The 14,521-nt window shown below is 36.9% G+C and overlaps 1 protein-coding gene across 1 annotated transcript; it reads right to left on the bottom strand.

The window, feature by feature from the left end:
- Positions 1-5,074: 5,074 nt before the first annotated feature.
- LOC106155253 (uncharacterized) lies at positions 5,075-13,917 on the bottom strand. Its single transcript, XM_087014108.1, has 11 exons — positions 13,095-13,917; positions 12,753-12,884; positions 12,372-12,412; positions 9,678-12,120; positions 8,660-8,803; positions 7,994-8,149; positions 7,442-7,617; positions 7,112-7,148; positions 6,470-6,808; positions 6,141-6,218; positions 5,075-5,709 (listed from the first exon to the last, which is right to left on the bottom strand). The coding sequence occupies exons 1-11, from the start codon at positions 13,915-13,917 to the stop codon at positions 5,513-5,515; spliced, it is 4,566 nt and encodes a 1,521-aa protein (XP_086870234.1). The 3' UTR covers positions 5,075-5,512.
- Between the last annotated feature and the right edge of the window lie 604 nt (positions 13,918-14,521).

Here is a 14,521-nt window from a genome sequence, read left to right as displayed (position 1 = left end):
GTATTTTCTAATAGTGCTGAAGTTGCTGTTCATCTGTCTGTTTCTATGTGGTAAGTTGGATGTCGTCTACTTAATTCTAGTTATATTTTATCTTGTCTTTTGCGTATCCAACTTCACTATACTATACTGTATTACATCGTTTTCTAATCTTTAGTTTTCAGACCAAGACGTATATCCAGCACTCTTTATAAACGCCCTTGAATAAGATCAGGGTAAGCCGTTATAGCTTTTATAAACCGTAATTATCTATATCAAATTTATTATTTCCTTATCATAGAGGTAAACTTTAGAATTATAAGTTATTTGTTGTATGTCATTTTATTTAATTATATCTCACCTTTATTACAGGGTGAAAATTTTAGTTGTAGCAATAAAATTTTACACAACCAGAGAGTCCGTCTGTTACATATAGGACTGGGATGTTAAAGCTTTAGACATACAGGGTTGATACTTAATATGGAATATTATTTTGGCGAGTAAATTTTCCATAAACTTTTTATTTTCTCTCTAACTATTTTAAATCCAAAACTGAGGTGCCAATCCATGCATGGCCAGGTGTATTACCTAATTACCACACAGGTCTCGAAACAATTGATGCATGAAGTTGCATGTACTGTGGTCAGAAATGTTAGGGGTGGTCTTTACGACAATTTCACATCAAGAAGACATGATTGCCATCTCCTTAGACTGTGCCGTGAGAGATTACTGCAAGCCGATTTTTTTCCAATTCATGCCACTGGTGCTCAATAGGATTAATATTAGGACCCAAAGACGGATGTCCCATCCTCAGAGCCCTGTGTTTCTGTAACAAATCGCTTGCCAGATGAGAACTTTGAGCATGTGCGTTGTCACAATGAAGCCGGCAGCATCCCTGAAGTCACTTTTTGCAAATGGAGTGAGATATCTGTTGAGAATGTTACAGTAAAATGCCCAAGTTACGTGTTGTTCCAAAAGGAACAGTGTACTAATATCATGGGCTTGGAATGTTCTCCAAATGCGGACTGACTTAACACCTCAGGCAATATTATCCTGCACACACCCTTCCAAGAGGCATTTTTCTACATTTGAAAATTCAACATTCAGCATTTGACCATCGATGGGATACAAGAAATAACTTGATTCTGCATCAAAACCGACTTCCTTCCAGTGATGGATGGCCACGTTCAGATGCCTGTGGGATCAATGAACGTACTGTAGCATTCTCAGCTGATATCCCACTCCATCTTCAATAACTGACTTATGGGTTAACTCAAGGCTTCATCATGACGGCAAACTTGCTTTAAGGGTGGACCCACCATCTTTGATCTCTAGTATTAACCTTACTAATCAACTGTGACATGAATTGGAGTGTGAATTGCAGAGGAGACCCAATTCCATAAAAAAAACTTCGACCATCTCCCCCCAAGTTGTTTAAGAAGAATGGGACAATATCCCACAAAACAGAACTGTTAAACGTGGTGAAGGCTTGTTGCGCCATCTACAGGAGATAATTGCAGTACATAGTAGCCGCACTCACTATTAGGCACGTGACCTTTAACGAGCACACCCTAATGCTAACTGTGTGTAAATTTTGTGACATTTGATGGCCTCTTTTCAATTTAATAGACATATCTTTGCATCTGCTGAAATAACAGTGAAACATTGGATTTGAGGGGGTACCTGTTATAAATGTTACTTAATGGTATAAAATTTGTATATTTTCACCACTATTTAATATTTTTTAACCCTTAATCGAGTTAGACACGGTATCAGGAATGAAAAGCACTATTTCTAACAATTTACAGCTGTGAGGTGATCATTTGTAAATAAAAGTACATTGAAATGGGGGTGGGACAATGTTATATATATATATATATATATATATATATAGAGAGAGAGAGAGAGAGAGAGAGAGAGAGAGAGAGAGAGACAAGTAACCGAACAAACTAGTCTGTTCTCTCCATTTTAATTAGAAAAGTCCCTACAGCTGTTTCGGCCCTGAGGCCTCGTCAGGGGCGCAAACAACAAGATGCAACAAAAGACTCTGAATATAAACGGTCAAGGTAAAACGTCGCACAAAATATACACGTGTATATGTTCATGTTAAATTCAGTTCAATTTATTGAACCTTTGCAGGGGCGGATCCAGAGATATTTTCAGACCGTCTTACAAATTATCTTTGTTGATCCATCCTCATTTTTGACCGTCTTCCGACAGAAAAAGTTAGATACCCGTCTTTATAAAATTTTGAAAAGATTGAAATTCTGACCGTCTTCCGGAATTCCCAGAAGACGGCCTCAATCCGCCCCTGCTTTGCTCCCTACGGGTCATCAGAATATAAAACAGTGACAATATAAATGTATATCTAATCAACTACCATTACTACAACAACTACTACAGATACAAACAATAATATTACCGGCTAACGTCTTCTCGGCTTTAGGGATGTTAATTGTTTTTTTTTTTTTTTTTACTCTCAATATCGGCTCTCGCTGGAAAATGTCACCACACATGAATTGCCCGTTACATTGCTTTAAAACCGGCTAAATATCAGCTCAAGAATACAATCTTTGACACAGTAACAAAAATATACAAACACCAAAACCCGTTTTTATGAGGTAACAGGAAAAAGATGCTAAAGAACCCGAAATTTCCATGTGTTGACGCAAGCCTATGTGCTCGCAACTGCAAGACGACGGCAATGCTGTGCCATAGCAACTACGAGGAACCGCGAGAAATTGCGTTGTCAGTGCAAAAGAACAATATAAGAAATTTACTGCGGCACAGTTATAACACTTGTACATGTAAGCTGTTCAGGCTCCAGTGGAGCTATCAAAACTGCTTATCTGAGAAAATGGGCGAATGTTTACCCGAACGCACGTCTTCAAAGGAAGATGCCGCAATTCAATATTAAATGGGCATTCCTTTACCTCAGTGGAATATCGGATTTGAGGGGGTACATGTAATAAATGTGAATAAGTGATATAACATATGAATATATTCACCGCTAGTTTGTATTTTCTGTACCACTAATCATGTTAGTTATGGTATCGGGAAAGAAAATTGCCATTCATAGCAATTAACTCCTGTGTTGTGATCATTTATAAATAAAAACACTGAAACTGGATGTGAGACAACCTTTTTGACCAATGTTGTATTATCGACATTCCGTGGTATTTCCCCTCCGTGCTTGCTTCGGCAAATATTCGTGGGATTCGTGACTTATTCCTAACGTTCATCATCAGTCCACGAAGTTAGCTAATTACTCCGGTAAAGTAGAGAAAAAGCATTATGCTTATGCTGCACTGCACTGTCGGGCATAGGATACTTCCAATATACTCCACAAATGTAGCATTGGAGTAAACAAGAAAAAAGCAATGTTGGCGTACTGCTCCACGGATGTAGTTTTGGAGTTAAAAAAAAAAAAAAAAAAAAAAAAAAAAAAAAAAAAAAAAATCAATGCCCGCATGCTGCTCCACAGAGGTAGATTTCAATTAAACATATAATATATTTGAATTACTCATGCTTGGGCTATATCCATCCTAAATGTGCATGTGTTTAACATGTGGCGGCTGAAACATGCAAATTCATTGAGAAATCAGCCAATCAAATAAAACTGTATATAGCTTTGACAGGTTCCATATATTCCTATTAAGAAAACAATTTCTACACGTGTTGGCTCTTTAAGAAATTTAACTTACACTCAATGATTCTACATTCTTCTACTCATTTGATTTTTTACATACTATCTGCAATTAGTGAGGGTGTAAGCCATTACCTTTATTATGTACACCCTTTTTTCAACAGTTTTACAACATACGCTTACTCATTTTTTTCATTATTTAAAACAAAGAAAATACAAATATAATAACGTAAATTACCAAAAATTATTTTATCATATATTTATTTTATTATGTAGTAAGTTATAACTTACACAAATCTATGCATTAAGGCTCAATGTATTTACAAATAGAGCAATGTGCTATTATGCTTATCATGAGACTAGAATATCTTGCATTCCTCATAATTTTAGTAATAAGTCGTCAAAATCGATTATGCAGTGCATCGTTATCAACATTCATACTTAATAATGCTCAATATCAATATTATATCTACATTGTATATGTCTTGATTAGTACGTTTATTGATACCAAGTTACATTTTATGCAACACATATGCTATATAATTTTCTGATATCATCAAATAATGATGTCCAACTGCTCGTCTAAAAAATCAAACATCTGATCTCACATCAACTCAAGTCATTCATTGATCAAATGAAACGAAATCCTAATTAGATAATTCGTCTCTCTTTAGACTGTAGTATAAATCATTTATAACAGCACATTTACATAACTTTGAAAAAAAGCTTATACACGGGTATGGCATGGTTTCAATGTTGACATCAACGTAAATGCTATACACCGTTCGCGAGATTCTGCAAAATGAAATATAATAAATACTAAGATACACGTTTAAAAAACATCATCATTAAAAAAAGTGAATACAAACACTATCATTCATAAGTTAGTTAAATACAACAAGCTAATAATCATGGTTAACACAATATACAATTTATAATAATTATCATAAAGTGGTTTGTAATAGATACTATAGACGCAAATAAACATGCTGTATAATTAATAAAACAGTATATATTGATTAGGAAAAATAATTATAATTGTCATAACTAAAAATATTAAGTGCCATGCTAATATCGCCCGTTTCGCACGATTTTTATCATAATGACAATGCATAGATCAATTTCTGAAATCTGTAAAGTTACAATAAGGAAAACTCTAAAAAATCATAAATAAACATAGTACACACATTTTTACACCAGAGGTTTGCTTGCAATATTAAAAAAATGTAATAGGGCACTAGCCACACGTAGTAAGTCAAGTCAGATTAATATTCATATAAATAAAATCAATCTGCATTCTATTCAAGTGTTATAATTGAATAAAGAATAGTGCATTAAAACGTTTAATATGGAAAAAAGGCATACAATTCACTTTTGAGTAATTTTTTTACTTTAAAAGCTGTAAAAATAGCGAGTGAGATAGTTAATAAATTACGTTTTTCTTTATTATGATCTTTATGATAGTCGTTCTATGCCATAGTTTTGACATCTGTAGTTTGTAGGTGCAAAACCTTCTTAACAAAAACGAAGTAGATACTCCAGCGCGATAGACTAATGCAAACATACTTCGATCTGCTTCGATGTGGGAGCTAATTAGCCTATTTGAAACATGCTTCTATCATGATGCTAATCTACTGCATTAATGCTCCTCCTCTGTACAACCCTATGTAATTTTTGAAGTAGAATTGCAGTAGGCTACAATGCTTCTTTGCTACTTCGATACCACTGCATTTTCGTGCGGGTGTTACTACACTTTGCAATATGTGATCAGGAAATGTCATTGAATCTGTGAATGTGATACGTAGTTCCTTCAGCTTAGTATTTAGATATTAAGTTGAAAGTGCAGTTTGGATAAAATCATTGCTATTCCTAGCCAATATTACATAAAGATTAACTTAATATGGATCTAACCGTGCCCTTGATGGCTGTTCTGCAAATGGCACAATTCCTCAAGGCAGGCGCACACTGGACACAGGCGACAAGATGGCCGCACGGCAGAAATACCACGCTAACTTCTTCATCCATACATATCTTACAGATGCGCTCTTCTTTCAGTCTTTTGTTTTCCTCAAGCAAAGACTTGGTCTCTGAAATATAGTTGGCAACACTTACTTCAAAACAGTTGTTGATAATGATATAACATTCAGACAAGGGAAAGGACACAAATAAAGACGTTTGCAATTCTTTTTAAATCATTCATCAAGTGCTTCAGGATGCTTCTTATTGTAAACAACATAAACGATATATACCAGTCGTCCTGTAGCTGCAATTCGAGTGCGTTGATAGTTTACAAATGATAATGATATTTGAACTGTTTAGTTGAAAAAAAAAGGAAATGAGTTTTTTTTTTTTTCAGTAAGTTTTGCTTTTTTATATGTATGCCTATTTCCTACGACGTACAAACTAATTCACGATTACTTAGTATCTGACACCCGCATTATGAGTTTGACCTCGATATTAGTTTTATATCATTGGACATTGACACACATCAAACAGAGATCAAAAGCCTAGTGCTCACCCTTGTCGCCACTTTCCTTTGCTACCGGAGCGTCTTGCTTCTTCTTTTTCTTTTTATTGTCTTTTTTAGATTGTTTCTCTAAAATGAAATGAAATTTTACATCAAGTCTGATCAGCTCTGATTTTGTAAAGATGATTCAGGTATGCCAGTTGTCATCCATCCACAAACATTTGGTTAAAATATTTACCTTAGCACCTATTATTATTTCATAATCATTCAAAATAACGATGTTTCTGAACTTTTTGGTCTAGTTTTATAAACTCTGTGTATATTTTATATAATCTAACCGCAAGTAATCATATCGGAGTGTTATTAGCTCAGACATGTACCCGAATTCTGCGTTCGAGATGTTTTTTGGGTTGTCACAGATGCTGGTACTTCAGACAGAGCTGGGTTAAGTGTCTGTTGACCAGGTTCCTCTTGGGGAATTACTGACACCGCCGCCGCACCTTGCGCCGCCTGCCGGTTCATCTCATCCTCAATATTCAAAATGACATCTAGTAAACTCGCTACACTGGGGAAATCATCTCCAGTGTCCCTCAAACTATGTTCGATATCATGACGCCCTGTATCTCGTCTGAAACCCATATCTAAGTCCGCCTGCACTGTCGGGGTGTCCAGGCGGGCTTTGATCTCCCGGGCCTCTACGTGGTAACTGCCTGACGCACCTGTATACAGACAGAGTTCTGATCACGTGATGAGACAAGAAGCTTGCTCAGTCATTTTTTCAAGCATATGGTGATGTTTTGTTCCAAGTTGTTGAGTGTTTGATGGGCACCAATCACAAATAAGAACAATAAGGACTTGTTCATATATACAAATTTAACAAATTTCCTAATTCTGTGAAGAACAATACTGACTATCTATAAAGGCGAGTAACTGCTGCTTCAAAACTTTAAAAACCTTGCAAGGCACATGGCCTGGGTAAATGATAATTGTGTTTTTTGGTCAGAAAGCAATGGATAACTAACCTTGTGCTCTTTGTCCTTGCGTTTGAGCATGGGGAGGCTAAATTGAATAAATCAATATTTACCGTGAACAATCTATATAAAAAAGCATAATCAATGTATATGGCAGTTGCTAAAATGGTATGCAGGTTAACAACCAAAAGACAATTTCCCCTTTATTTTCATCAAGTATAATAATGTACGTCACGTCAGTTATCTTGATTATTATCATTATTAAAATGAAAATCAGACATCTCCTACTCCAAGTTACACCAATTATTTAAACGTCATCTACCCTAAACAGTTTGTTTATATCTTCATCACAGTGAATGTTGTGATTAAATATATGCTTACCGGGTTGTTTGGCGAACTTTCTTCCTTAATAATTTGTATAAAAACATCCCCCTTGCACTGACGAACAAAATCACAACGCGGGAACCAACGCGCATGCTCAACCCAAGGGTCGTCTTGAGGTTCCCAATTCCTCAGTCCTCCGTCACAGAAGAAACATTTCACGTTGTCACCAAAACCTGTTATTAACAATAAATAAATAAATAAATAAATAATAAATTAATGGGTCCTGTTACTCCTCTTATTAAGACTACAACTTGTCCACTTTTATTCATCAGGGATCAGTTTATTATTAACGACAATCTAAAAATATCGTGAGAGCTGTGGATTGCACGTTGGAGTACATTGTCATCTGTACATACTTCACATATAGTGTGACTTTGATATTGTGGGATGCTGATGTGCTTTAAAAAGTGGCGTTATAGTTTATTGCAGATGCATTATATCGAGGTGTCTCGTTTTTTTAAATAAATTTGCCAACATCAATGGATATGTGATATATTGATAAGTAATAATTTAAGGAATATATTTTATTAAAATATAAAGTGGACTTACCGGCGTAAAAAAAGCCGGCCCTGGCGAGAGCTTCAGGACGCGGAATACGAGATGGCGGCCAGTTAACAAAGGTCCGAACTCTGGCCTGTTCAGTGGCGTATCTCTCGTGTCTAGGTCTCGCTGTTAGTATTCCTAGTGTGGCTCCAGTTGTGGCATCTATGGGGAGAAAACATGTAAAGACAAGTTTTAGTGATCGTCTTGATAAGTAATGACAGTGTAACGACATTTAATATCTGTGGTTGGCGTCATGCACTAACCTGCATTCTAGATGCAATGCACTATGAACCACGACTCGAGCAGAAACAATAGGCTGCGCTGTGCTGCGTGCTGGGAAACGACGCGTACGAATCCAGGAATACACGGAACAGAGCATGACACGCCCGGGCCTTAGGGTAATACAGATATTACAGAGTTTATTTTTTATTGCTTCGCCTTAAGATATTCTTCTCGCCCATTATGTAGTACCTGAACGCATTTCTCGATTTAAAAAAAAAACATTCGTTTAGGGTACAAATTCCATATAGTATCAACATCGGGGGTATACTCTGATTCGGTCAATATGCATTACATTGCACCACATGAATATGCTTAACTAGGTCTTTCAAATCATGTCCTTGCGGTAACGTTTATGACGATGTGTTAGAATTATTGTTTACTCATGCTTACTATGTGATCCTGTTGTACTGCCTCCCACAGCTTGTCTTTGTGATTCTGACACAGCAAGAGGAAGAGCTGTGCTTGGTTCTTCCAATCCTAGGACGAACGGGCAGGTGGAAAGATATTTGCGGTGTTCCTGCATTGGTTGGTCACCTAAAACATATGTTAATGTCTGACCGTTCGTGATTTATTTCATCATTCTGACGCTGAAGAGTATTGTGCGTTTTAAATCCAACAACCACGAATGCTTTGCTAAAACCAGCATTTAAGTTACAATAATGATCAATGTTTACAGCTAATCTGTCGTGACAATATTGCATCAGTTTTAAAGGTTTAGAGCTTGAATTGTTTTGATAAATTTAGGAATTCTTCATATTCATACATATGAGTGGCCCTTTTCCTGCTTATTCATTATTTAAGAGTACGTTAACACTAGAGTGTTACTTATTAAGCGTTAAAAATGTAAAACATAGAATCTCACTAGCAAGATTCAGATGCGCAAATCACATACTAAATATTGAGAGCGGTAGATTGAGAGGTATAGAAAGATGCAATAGACTCTGTTTAATCTGTAAAAAACAATATTTATGATGTTGAAGACGAATACCATTTTTAATGACATGAGTAGCATATACAGAATTAAGAGAAAAATATCTGCAAGTGAATAACCCTACTAAATTTTTTTTTAAAAGATTAATGACCACAAAAAAAAAAAAAAAAATCTCTAGTCTAGCTGCTTCTTTATTTAATGCTTTCATATTAAGAAAAGGAAATTTGGATCACTGATAAAAATGAATAACCCTTAATACTTCACATGGACTTTACTATTATTATTATTATTATTATTATTATTATTATGGACCGGAGGCCTTGAAAAACTGAATAAATTATTATTATTGTTATTATTATTATTGTTATTATTATTATTATTATTATTATTATTATTATATTTTCCTGCTTCAACCATTTACACAGAACTGGCAGGGATATATACAATCACGTTCATAGCGATAAAAAGTAATCATACCTAGTTCCCAATTCCTTAATACCCCCTCACAGAAGGCACATTGTACCCGGTCCTCCGTGCCCAGATAGAAGAAACCAGCTCTTGCCAAGTCTCTGGGTCGGACACTTGCTCCAGTGGGCCAGCTGACGAAAGTTGCTAGGCGATCAGACTCATTTCTCATCCATGAAGGGATGCATGTAGGCAGATGAGTTGCATTTGGTGGAGTTAAGGGGGCAGATGTGTTCTCGTTAGAGCGTACACCACTGGCAACCCCGGCATGAGTGATCTGGGGGGTGGCGACCTCTGGAGAAATAATGCCCAGTGACCTGGATAGTGCCTGCTGGCTTGACAGTAGCGAGGACGCACTGTCAACATGGTCACACGGTGTAGATCTTGCTAAGTTTGGGAAAGGATCTTCGTTGGCTCCTATGTTGCCATTAGAAATAGCATCATCTGTTTGGAACAGGGGAACATTCTTTGTCTCAGTCCCTTTCATAAGTGGGCAATCTGGGAAGAAATTGCGATGTCGCACAAATGGATTGTCTCCATAGGTCCACTCCTTAAGTCTCCCTCCACAGCTAAAACATGCTACCTCATCACTGTTTCCAGTGTAATGGAACCCTGACCGTGCAAGTCGCGTTGCTGGTACCGGGACCGAACTGGGCAAGTCTTTAAAAGTGGACAGTCGAACTGCTTCATAGCAGTATTCTTCCCCCATACGAAAGGGTGGGCCTTGTGCCGACTGACGAAAGTACTCGTGAAGATGTGCCGGATATAAAAGCATGCTTGTCCCTCCTGGAATGAAGCTTGTTGAATGCCGAAACAAATCATTGTGAAGAAAAGCTAAAACTTGGCTGTAGATATCGGGATCGTCTTTCTCGTCCGCATTTTCTTTCGTGCATTTATCTTTCGTACATTGTATCTCTTCTTTCTGTTGCATTCTGTCCTGATTAAAAAATGCCTTAACTCTATTCTGCAATGATGACGTCAGTGTATGACGATCAAATTCAGGATCAAATGTTACTGTGTTCTCTTGTGTACTCATTTTTGATAGCAATGTGTAATCTGACTGGTATGTATGATGGCAAGAAGTCTTCTTGTTCTTGCTTTCCAAGTTCTCTGACAAGCATTTACTCCAACCCTTTTCACCTTCGAGAGAATTTAATGTAATCAGTGGCCGGCTGATACCACAGTACTGCACCAGCTGATTTCCAGTGAATGGGAAGTGTGGCAGCATTGTGGTGTGATTCACACCTTGGCTCAGTCCTGCTTCATATTCTGTGTTATCTTCGCCCCTAGGACACGTACCCCTGGGCCCCTGCATGGATCCACTGTCTAGCCTCAAATGTTCCAGCCCTGGCACATGGCGAAGGTTCCTGACCAGCAGCAGTAATGGGGTCTTCACCAAGGATATCGACTTCTTTTCCATCACGTAGCCCACGAGATTATTCCTTATTGACCATGACTTCTTCTGACAATCAAGAAAGTGACGCTTTTTTGACTCCAGATTCTTTAAATGGACGGTGATTCCACACGCACTGTCCATTATTCGTCTGTTCATCAGTTCCCCTGCCTTCCATGGACGTGTTGTGATGACGGTGCACACATCCTGGTATCGTTTACGGTAAATGATGTCTGTGATATCTTTGGAAGTGTTGATATCATATTCATCATAACCATCAAAGACCAGTAGAACATGGTCAGTGTCAAAGTCGAGAGCTTGCATGATTTCATCTGTCACTGCTTTCCTCTTTTCTGTAGAAAGGGTGATTTGCGATTCAATTGCCCCTTTTAGTGTTTTGCAAGGCTTACTGCTGCGTACATTTAACATTAAAATATGTTTATATTTCGAAAGTACTCCATCACATTCTCCTAAACCCAGTGTGGCGTTTGCCCAGTCTGTTGCCATCTTCTGTGTGAAAGTGGTTTTGCCGGTGCCTGCCATTCCTCTTATAAATATTCTCTTTGGTGACTTCCCTTGTTTGGCATATTTAAATATTAATGTATAGCTATGGATTGGATCAGAACTAGTAACTGCAGGTTTCCTTTCATCTTGTTCCCACTGCAGGTTAACATAGACATCGTCCATGTGCATGGTGTCGTCGGGGTCCCAGGGAAGGCGCTGTATCTGGCTCATGTGATCGATGTTGACATTTGCTGTAGGGTTTTTACTACTGCAAGCAGTCGCTTTTTCTGCTATTTGGTATGCAAGTTCTTTCTTGTGTTTTCTCAACACTTCAACCGTGGTTCCAAATGCTGTAGGACCACGTTTTGTTAAAATACGAAGACATTCAAAGGCTTGATCTTGTTTTGTTTTGTGAGCCATTAATTTGTCTGCATTACGTTCCCTAAGGATTCTCCTGTCTACCATGCCCAGGATAATGTCGGCAACTTGTACATATTTTATCAGCAGGGGACCCATTTGTACCAAAAGGATTTCGTGTGTTAGATTCATTACAGGTGCCTGCAAAATTGAGATAAATCCAAAATCTATTAAAGCTGATATCAGGATTTTTTTTATTAAATCATAAAAAAAAAATCAAGCTCAAGTAAACATATAGTATGTTATTTGTCATAGAAAGTGGGTACAGACGTGTACTAAAGTATTTTAATATCTACGTTTTTGTACTACATGTTTTATCTACGTTTCAGGGTGAACATTCGTGTAATCATTTTATCAAAATTTCGAGTTAAAATATATTAATATGAATATACCTGATAGTGGATGTCTGGTTTGATTGTATGGAGTTTGCTGGCTGCAAGAAAAAAAAAAAAAAAACGTTTTCTGTGTTTAGGTAAATAAGCGTAACAACTTCAACACAGATATCACTTGTCAAAAACATAAATTTGCACTTTAGGCATTTTTAAATATTAATTTAATATTTTATTACATACATTATGTAATCTCAACACTTAAATCCATAAAACAAAATCCAAAACTTGCATCTAATCATATCAATATCGTATAAAAAAAAACCACTGTGACTTTCCTATCACTATGTTGACAACAAAGAACTTTTGAAAAATGTCACTATATGGCTGTGAATAGTGTGAATATCTTTCACACATCCACGCACTGATGAACTGTCCATGTACCTGCAACAGTTCCCATATCAACACTTGTAGGACTAGACTTTGCAGACTGAGTAATTTCCTTTTCTGTTGATGACGAAGGATTAAAGAGTTGGGATGAAGGAACAGCAGGGTCCTCTTGCGTACTTGACAACACTGTTTGATAGAAATACACAACACTGTACTTTGTAAGATTTCAGAATAAACAATAACAGCTGTAAATATATCCAAATTGATAATTTTCTCATCATTGTTAAGTAAAAAATAATAATATGTGTTATATTTAATTACAAAGAATATAACTACATTGTTCTTGAATTTATGTACAAAAAAAAAAAAAAAAATGTTGGGACTTAAGATACGTACCTTCTGTAATCTGAGCGTTTTGTTCTAATGTGAATCCGATTTCCTCAAGTTTATCATGTGTTCTCTGCGTTTCACTTCTCATCTCTCTGAGAACAGTGTCTTCACTTCTTCTTTGAATCTGTTCTATATAGCTCTCAAGATTTGGGATTTTCTCCATTGAAGCTTTCAGACTCATCAACTCATCTTTCACTTTTTTGTCATAATAATACCATTCTTTATGAATATTCTGGCCTCTAGCCAATAAAGCAGCATCGAGAGGTTTAGACAAGATGACATCATAATTCTCATTTGTGAACCTACTAGAGAGAACCAAGATATTGAACTTTAACTCTGAAAAATATGTTCTGAAATCTTGATCGTTGATCGCTGCTTTGTTTGCATGTCCATACACAGTATTATGATATCTTTCAATTCGTCCTATGGTGGCTTCTTTTGATGTGTCTGTGTCAGAAGGGTTGTCCAATGCATTCAACCGAGGGCAAGGGTTCAACGAGGTGATGTTCCTCAACAAAAGCACAGTCAGTGTGAGGTCTAAATCACCAACAGTTACTGATGTGGAGGGGTTTCCAGCGGGATACAGCTGTTCCCGTTGGTGGCGATTAAAGATCTTTGGTGATAATCTAAACAGTACAGTCTCGACAGTTCTATCACCAAGCACCCCATTTAACAACCCCGTGCTGAAGTCAAATACATTGGGATATTTGGTTTCGAGCTCTTTCTGAAGAACATCTTGCAAGACCTTCAAGGCATGATCTACAGTTACAGTGCTCATGCGAAAGAAATCCCCTCGGTCAGTGTAAGTGTATATCCTTTCTGTTGCCATGGCACCGGTCACTTAGAAACCCTTCTTTGTATTATCTGAAATGTTACATAAAAGTGCAGGTTTTGGGTCAGTCAATTCATTACTCATGGATATTCTAAACCTCGTGGGTATTTTTTTTTTTAAAACGAGCTAAAAGCAACAAGTTTTGTATAAATCATATAGGCAAGTAGAAAATGGCACCAGATGATAGTCATGAACGGATTATTATGCGCCTCACTTTATCCCCCGTATGTAGGTAATTTTTCTTCCTGAATCAAACCGATAACAATTAGACAAATAAAATACATTTGTTAGATTTTTTTCTCGACAAAATGGGATTTGTTTTTGAATGTGTTTCAAAATTTAATTTCATACCAACTCTATTTGCCTTGAACCTTGATGTAAACCATATCAACTCAGTCTTACTATCATTTAAAGCCAACATGTTCACTTTCATCCATTCTCGAATCTCTGCAAGACAAGTCTCCATAGAAGTGATTGTTGCAGACTGGCTGCTCTTGCATGTAATATATACTTGTGTGTCATCTGCAAAAATAACAGTGTTCAGACCATGCTTTAGTATGATATCTTCTACAGGTAACATGTACAATGAAAATAGGATCGG

The sequence above is a fragment of the Lingula anatina genome, chromosome 5 (genome assembly GCF_051362555.1).
Source record: "Lingula anatina isolate TDL-2025a chromosome 5, LinAna3.0, whole genome shotgun sequence".
Taxonomy (NCBI): domain Eukaryota; kingdom Metazoa; phylum Brachiopoda; class Lingulata; order Lingulida; family Lingulidae; genus Lingula; species Lingula anatina.
This window is presented reverse-complemented; position numbering and strand designations above follow the sequence as displayed.